We start from the raw sequence: 8,293 nt of genomic DNA, 5'->3' as shown, positions 1-8,293 counted from the left end.
GTAAATACATAAACTTGTTCACAAAAGGAAGATAATTCCTGTGTCTTATGAATATAAGTGGTCATGGGAAATTTGATTTTATCTCCTTTTAAAAATATGCTTGCTTTTGTAGAGCTTTAGTTTCATAGCAAAATTTAGTAGAAAGTGCAGAGATTTTTGCATAGACCCTCTTGACTCCATTTGTATACAACCTATCACAATTTCAACATCACAAACCACTGTGTAACACTTGTACAATTGATTATGTACACTGATACATAATTATCACCAAGAGTTCATAGCTTACATTAGAGTTGACTCTCAGTGTTATATTATCTTTGAGTTTTTGATTAATATATAATTACATGTGTCCACTGGTATGATCAGAGTACTTTTACTCCCCTAAAAAGCTTCTGAGCTCCATATATTCAATCTTCTATTTCCTCTAACCCCAGGCAACCACTGATCTTTTTACCCTCTCTGTTATTTTTTTTTTTGAGTATCAAGTTATTGGAATCATAAATTATGTAGGCTTTTCAGATTGCTTCTTTCACTTAATGATATGCATTTGATATGCATTCTCCACTTTTTTTTTCTTTTCTGGAGGTCTTTTCTTTTTTTTTAGTAACTTAAAAAATGAATTAATTTTAAGAGTAGTTTCAGGTTCACAGCAAAATTGGATTAAGATACAGGTAGTTCCCATATAGTTCATACCTCAAACATTCCTAACTCTCTTCATTTTCAGCATGCCTCATCAGAGTTGTACAATTCTTATAATGGATGAACCTACATGGATACACCATCATCACCCAAAGTCCATAGTGTATATTAGGGTTCACTTTTTATTTTGTATGTCTTATGGATTTTGACAAGTGCATAATGACACTTGTCTCTACCATTATATCATACAGAGTATTTTTACTACCTTAGAAGTCCTCTGACTTATCTCTTAATCCTTCCCTCCCACTTAGCTCCTGGAACCCAGTGAATTTTTTTCTCCATAGCTTTTCCATAAAATCATATTCCTGGAGTCATACATTATGTAGACTTTTTAGATTGACTTATTTATTAATATGCATTTAAGATTCCTCTATATATTTTCATGCCTTGATAGCTCATTTCTTTTTAATGTGAAATAATGTTATTTAATGTGAAATAATGTTATATTGTCTTGATATACTGCAATTATTTATTCATTTACCTGCTGAAAAACATTCTGGTTGCTTCTAAGTTTTAGCAATTATGAATAAAGCTGTTATAACCATTCTTGTTCAGGTTTTTCGATGAAGAATATGCATTTTCAACTCCTTTGTGTAAAGGATTGCAATCAGAGAATCCTATGGTGGGAAGATGCCTAATATTGGAAGAAACTGTCAAAATGTCTTCCAACACAACTGCATAATTTCATGTTGCCCCACAACCTAGCCAGTATTTGATGTCAGTGTTTTATAATTGGTCATTCTAGTGGTGTGCAGTGATACCCTATTACTATTTGAATTTACATTTCACTGATGGCATGTGGTGTAGGTCATCTTTTTATATAATTATTTGCCATCTGGATATCTTTTTTGTGAAGTATCTGGTACAGTCTTTTGCCCATTTTAAAATCAGGCTGTTTAGTTTCTTTTTATAAAGTGTTAAATGTTTTTTGTTTATTTTGAATACTAGTCCTGTATCTGAGTATGTCCTTGTACATGTTTTATCCCCATTATTGGCTTATCTTGTTGTTTCACTAACAGCATTTTTCAAAGAGGATAAAAATTAATTTTTATTAATATTAATTCTTAGATATGTATTTCATATATTCCCTAAGATATGGAACAAGACAAAGATGATTCTCCATATAGAGAAACTGAATATTTAACCAAAAAACTACCAGCATTGATAAATGAATTTTGTAAAGTTTCAGAATACAGTATTAATATGAAAAAATCAGTAGCACTTTTATATACCAAAGAGATTATGAAAATATTCCATTTACAATGGCTACAAAAAATAAAATACCTGGGGATAAATTTAATTAAGGAAGTGAAAGACCTCTACACTGAAATTTATAAAATACCCATGAAAGAAATTGAAGAAGACACACACAAATAAACACAAATGGAAAGACCTTCCATGGAACAGTTAATATTGTTAAAATGTCCATATTATTCAAAGCAATTCATACAAAATACCAATAACAAATCATAAAATTCATATGGAAGCCCAAAAGATCCCAAATAGCAAAAGCAATCTTGAGCAAAAGGAGCAAAGCTGCAGGGCATTCTGATGTCTGTATTCCAGATATACTACAGTGCTTTAGTAATCCAAAACAAAAGGGTACTGGGATAAAAATATTCACATAGACCATTGCAACTAAATAGAATTCCATGAGGAACCCCATGCAGTTATAGTCAACTGATTCTTGACAAAGGTGTCAAGAAATACACTGAAGAAAAGACAAGCTCTTCAATCAAAGGTGGTGGGAGAACTGGATATACACAAAGCAGAAGTTTGAAACTTGGCCCCTGTCTCTCAGCCCATATGAAAGTAAACTCAAAATGGATCATAGACCTAAATGTAAGACTGCTATTTTTGTTTTGTTTTTGTTGTTGTTTTTGCCTCCATTCTCTTCTCCATAATTGCTGTACTAATTTACATTCTTATCAACAACATACAAGAGTTCCTTTTTTCTACACTGTTGCCAATATGTGTATATGTGTGTGTGTATGTGTGTGTGTGTGTGTGTGTGTGTGTCTGTGTCTGTGTCTTTTCAATAATAACCATTCTGCTTGGGATGAGATATTATGGTTCCAATTTGCATTTCTAAGATAACTAATGATATTGAGCATTTTCTTATATATTAGTTAGTTATTTGTATTCATTCTCTTGAGAAGTATATATTAAGGTCATGCAACCATTTAAAAGTTGTTTTATATTTTGTAGTTGAGTTTTTTTAGTTTCCTATTTATTCTGAATATCAATCCTTTGTCAGATTAGTAGTTATCAAATATTTTCTCCATTTTTTTCACTCCATGTATTACTACCTTTGTTTTGAAAATGCTACTTAGTTTTAAATAATTTTATTGGATGGTTTTTGGCTTTAGTTGCTTGTGCTTTTGGATCTTGTGAAAAAATCCTTACCTACATGGATGTTATTAAATGTTTACCCTATGTTTTCTTCTAGTAGTTTCATGATTTTAGGTCTTACATTTAGGTCTATTTATAACCTATGCAATTTTTGGCATGGTGGGCTCACCATGGCTGAGGCTCACATTCCAGACCACCTGGGGCCACCACTCTGCCTCCCTGGGACAAGGATTTAGCTTTAGAATCAATGTAAATGCCCATGATTAGATGAATAAAGAAAGTGTGGTATATACACACAATGGAGTATTATTTAGCCATACAAAGAATGAAATTCTGTACTTTGCAGCAAAATGGATGGAACTTTAGGACATGCTGAGAGAAATAAGGTAGGTACTAAAAGACATATAACCCATGTTCTCTTTCATGTAGATCTTTCAAAAAGTTGATCTGAATGTAGAATATGGATTAATAGTGACTGAGCGGAGTAGGGGGAAGGGAGAAGGGAGCGGGGGAAGGGAGTGGGGTAGGGAGAATCAGATAATGGGAACAAAATCAAAATTGCATAGGTTATAAATTTTAGTGTTCCAAAGCACAGTAGGGTGAATATAATCCACAATCACCTATTATATATTTTATGAAGAATTAGAAGAGAGGAACTTGATGTCTCCAAGCATAAAGAAGTGATAAGGATATGGAAATTCTAATTTTCTTTATTCAATCTGTAAATACTATAAGCATTATTGAAATATCACCTCTACTCTATGAATATATATAATTGTTACATGTTAATAGAACAAAATTATAAAAGGGCTTCCATTGACAAAATATGAGGCAATTTGGGCATTGTTATAAATAATGATATAAATAGATTTTTGCTCATTGAATAAAGTAAAATAAATGTGATTTTGTTTTAATAAATAAGTAAAAATTTAACAAGTAAATGTATTACATGGTATTTCCAATAATATCATTTACTATTATTGATTATTGTTAATGACAATAACTGCATAAATGAATGGGGAGGAAGGAAAAATTTTCCTTACATTATAAGCAATATAGAAAGAATGAGGGGGTTAAAGAATTATCAGTGGATTCTAAAACTAGTAGTTGGAAATTTTATAAGGAGTGATATAGTTCCATAATCTTAAATTATTTCCTTATGTATTAGTCAGCTTTTCATTGCTGTGACTCAAGTACCTGACAACAACAACTTAGAGAAGGAAAAGTTGGGCTTCATAACTTCAAAGATTGAGTCCAAGATCAGCCAACTCCATTCTTCTGGACCTGACGTAAGGCAGAACATCTTGATGGAAGGGTGGTGGAGGAGAAAAGCTGCTCAACTTATGACAGCCAGAAAGAAGAGAGGGAGAAAAGGGGCAGGGGGACGGGAATGAATGTGTGTGCATGAGAGAGTCAGAGAAAGACAAAGTTCATGCATGAAGGTATAACCCCAAGGGCAAAATAACCTCATAATTTGAATAAACTCTTGGGTGGAAATTGAGGCAGCCATGCCCCATCAGCCTATAGTTACCACACAATAGTTTATTCAAATGATAAATCTATCCAATGGATTAATCTCCTGATGACATTTTATTATTATTGCCCAAAAGCCCCACCTCTGAATCTTCCCAAACATGAGCTTTTTAAGGTTAACTAAGTGACATGAGTGATGATGCAATACTGGAACAAACTGACATTAGAGGAACATCAGTTTTGTAAAGAGTTTCAGGGGAAAAGATTCATGTTCTTAGTTGTAATATTTAGATTCAATGTAAGACAGCCCAAATTGAGAGATGTTTTATATTATTTTGAGAGGTAGCATAGTATAATGCTCAAGACTTAGTTTAAATGCTAGCTCTCTCCATTAGTAGCAGTTTGACTTTTGGAAAGCTAAATATGTATGTCTCAGTTTCTTCATTTGTAAAGTGGGAATGATAATAGTTCTTTTATGCTTTTAGATCTGAAATGTGTCCCCAGAAAGCTCATGTATTAGGAAACGTAGCAAAGTTCAGAGGTGAAAGATGGAATCATGAGGGCTCTGACTTCCTAAGTGCACTAATTCTTTTGATGGATTAATAATTGGATTGCACTTAGTGGAAGGTAGTGAAAATGATAAGCAGGTGGAGCATAGCTGAAGGAAGTAGGTCACTGGGGACTTGGCCTTGGCACTGTATCTGTACCTGCCTCTTTTCTATTTCTCTCTGCTATCTTACAGGGCTGTTATGAGTATTTAATGAGTAAATCCATATAAAGTGCTCAGAATAGAGACTCACAGCTAATAAGCCCAATAAATGTGTTTGCTGTCATCATTCATTAATTAATTACATTAATTAAATACATTTAATTACATTTCTCAGTTACAGAAAAAAATCACTTACTAAACTTGTACTATATCTAAGCATCTAGATGCTCAGATTACAAAATGCTTTTAATTAAAAATCAAACAAATGCAGATAAAACCAAATCCTGTCCTGGTTAAGGGTAGTTTTAGGCCAGTAAATATTTAGCATCCAGTCTGGGGAACAGTAAAGTACTTTATGTAGAGGCAAATGCCTCAATCTATCAACATAAATCACTGAATGTGGAAATGGGAATTGAGGCATACAATCAGGCTGGAGCTGATTTTAGCTTTCGCAAGTATATCACTGTAAAGGTGGCATTTCAATTAGAATTTAAGTAGTATGTGTTTTTGAAATTGCACACTAAATTTACAGAGAAATATTTGAAGGTACTGTATGTTCTTAGTCACTTTATAGTTCTTTTTTGTTTTTCTATTCTCCTTCTCCTCCTGCTCTTCCTCCTCCTGCTCTTCTTCCTCTTCTTCCTCTCTCCTCCTCCTCTTCTTCTTCTTTGGTGTGTATATTTGAGTCTTTAAGAAATCAAACATTTATTTTGTACAATTATCTCTCTAAATAAATCACTATAGAAATCAAATTATGTTAGGTAAAGATTCAAAACTAAACATGATGATCTATCTGATAATTTCACTTTCAATGCAAAAATATTTTTTAAAAAAATCCAAATTTTAAATAATGATCCTAGGTGTGCAATTCCCAAGGTGTGTGCAACTGTTCTGATGGTTACCTGCCTCCAGATTGCCAAACAAGTGCCAGAAGTGCTTTTATGACTGTAAAATCGGGTAAGTACTAGTCTCTTTAGATAAAATTTTCAAATTTTTTATCCTCTCTAAACTAACATTAGATTTTTATCACTTGAAGCGATACTAACATTTTAAAGGTAATCTGAGTTTTCTTAAAGAATGTGATCCAAATATGCCTTCTTATTCTTTCTCTTTTTTATAATATTAAAATACCATAATTGAATCTGAATATCTTTGAAACTTTTTCCTTACTGATACTATTGACTTTCTTCTTTAGAATATTTTTCAGCTGGCCTCTATATGATTGAGTTTTCAACTGTAAGCAAATAGTATTTACTATATCTGGTACTATTACTATGTTTATGTTATAGAAGAAATGAAATAGAAGACAAAATTTCATTCCAAAGGAGTTTGTAGTTTAAATGAGAACAATCTGTAATAGTTGTGGTGTGGAAGGGAGTGAAAAAGTGGTTTTCCAAAGAAGAGGAATTCCTAAGTAGCGAGTAAGTTGAATTTGTGTTCTGAAGCTAACCTTTAGTAGCATTTTAATCTAATAATATGTAAGGTAATATGAGCAGCAACAACAATTTGCGTTTTACCAGGATTTTGAGTCAATATCTCATTTAGTTGTGTGAGGTGTTTGTGAATTTTTCTTTTGAAAGATGCAGAGATTTGGGAGTATAGTTAAATAACTTGCCAAAGTCATTGCTCTGCCCTTAACTCCCACCCAGTTAATCCTATCAGGAGATTAATCCACTGATTGGGTTAAGACTCTCATAACCCAATCAATCCAGGTTTTCTACAGGAGCATCACTAGTGTTTATTAAAAATGTACATTTCTCATGATAGGACAGGGATAGAGTAATAGTTATAGGTATTCCCACTTTTTAAAGGAAGGTTATAAAATATCTTCCCTGAGACTGCCTTGCCACCCATTCAGGGGCCCAGGTCAGGCCCAGGATAGTCCCTACCGACTAGGAGACCCACACTGAAGCTGAGATCCAGGCCTTCTCCACAGCCCTCTCCACACAGTAGCCTCCACCTTGTGACAACAGACAGGGCCTAGAAGCAGGTGCATCTCCAAGCAGGCATCCCAAAGCCAGTGCAGAGCCTGCACTTTCAACCCCGTCTCTGAAAGAGGTTGCATCAATTTTGGGGGACCCCCACTTCTATCTCGAGTTACCTCTGCTATTTCTGCAACCACCTTACTTGAAGTAGCATTCATTCAGGTACACTGGCAGAGTCTGGAAGCCCAACGCCAAGGTGAGGTACTGGTAATCTGCCCAGATACTACAAGATTATAGGGTAGAGAGCTGGGATTGTGGCTTAGCGGTAGAGCGCTCACCCAGCACGTGTGAGGCCCTGGGTTTAATCCTCAGCACCCCATAAAAATAAATAAATAAATAAAATAAAGATATTGTGTCCAACTACAACTAAAAAATAAATATTAAAAAAAGATTACAGGGTATAAAGTGTAATACCTCAGATCTTCACTGCAAGCAAGGAACACACATAGACGATATGAAAAAACAAGGGAAGAAAGTGCCCCAAATAAATCAGAATACTACAATAATAGAATCCATGGACAGCACAGTTAATGAAATGTCAGAGAAAGAGTTCAGAATATACATAATTGAAATGATATGTGAATTAAAGCAGGAACTAAATGAGCAAATATTTTTTTTTTAAATATTTATTTTTTAGTTTTCGGCGGACACACATCTTTGTTTGTACGTGGTGCTGAGGATCGAACCCGGGCCGCACGCACGCCGGGCAAGCGCGCTACCGCTTGAGCCACATCCCCAGCCATGAGCAAATATTGATCACTCCAACAAAGAGATAAGAGGGCAAATACAGGCAAACATTGATCACACCAACAAAGAGATAAGGGAGCAAATACAGGTAGCAAAAGATTAGTTCAAGAAAGAGAGATTCTGGGAAAAACACACACACACTCACAAAATAAAAAATCCTTGAAATAAAGGAAACAATAGACCAAATAAAAGACTCAATAGAAAGCATCACCAACAGAATAGATCACTTGGAAGACAGAATGTCAGATAATGAAGACAGAGTATACAATCTGGAAAATAAAGTTGACCACACAGTGAAGGTAGTAAGAAACCATGAACAGAACATCCA

The 8,293-nt window shown here is 34.1% G+C and overlaps 1 protein-coding gene across 1 annotated transcript; it reads left to right on the top strand.

The window, feature by feature from the left end:
- Positions 1-2,103: 2,103 nt before the first annotated feature.
- LOC125613281 (disintegrin and metalloproteinase domain-containing protein 32-like) lies at positions 2,104-7,819 on the top strand. The gene is made up of 4 exons (XM_048792892.1): positions 2,104-3,437; positions 4,220-4,340; positions 6,094-6,190; positions 6,523-7,819. Exons 1-4 carry the CDS (start codon positions 3,421-3,423, stop codon positions 6,534-6,536), a joined length of 249 nt encoding a protein of 82 aa, XP_048648849.1. The 5' UTR covers positions 2,104-3,420; the 3' UTR covers positions 6,537-7,819.
- Positions 7,820-8,293: the final 474 nt, after the last annotated feature.

Source organism: Marmota marmota, unplaced genomic scaffold, assembly GCF_001458135.2.
Source record: "Marmota marmota marmota unplaced genomic scaffold, marMar, whole genome shotgun sequence".
NCBI lineage: Eukaryota > Metazoa > Chordata > Mammalia > Rodentia > Sciuridae > Marmota > Marmota marmota.
This window is presented reverse-complemented; position numbering and strand designations above follow the sequence as displayed.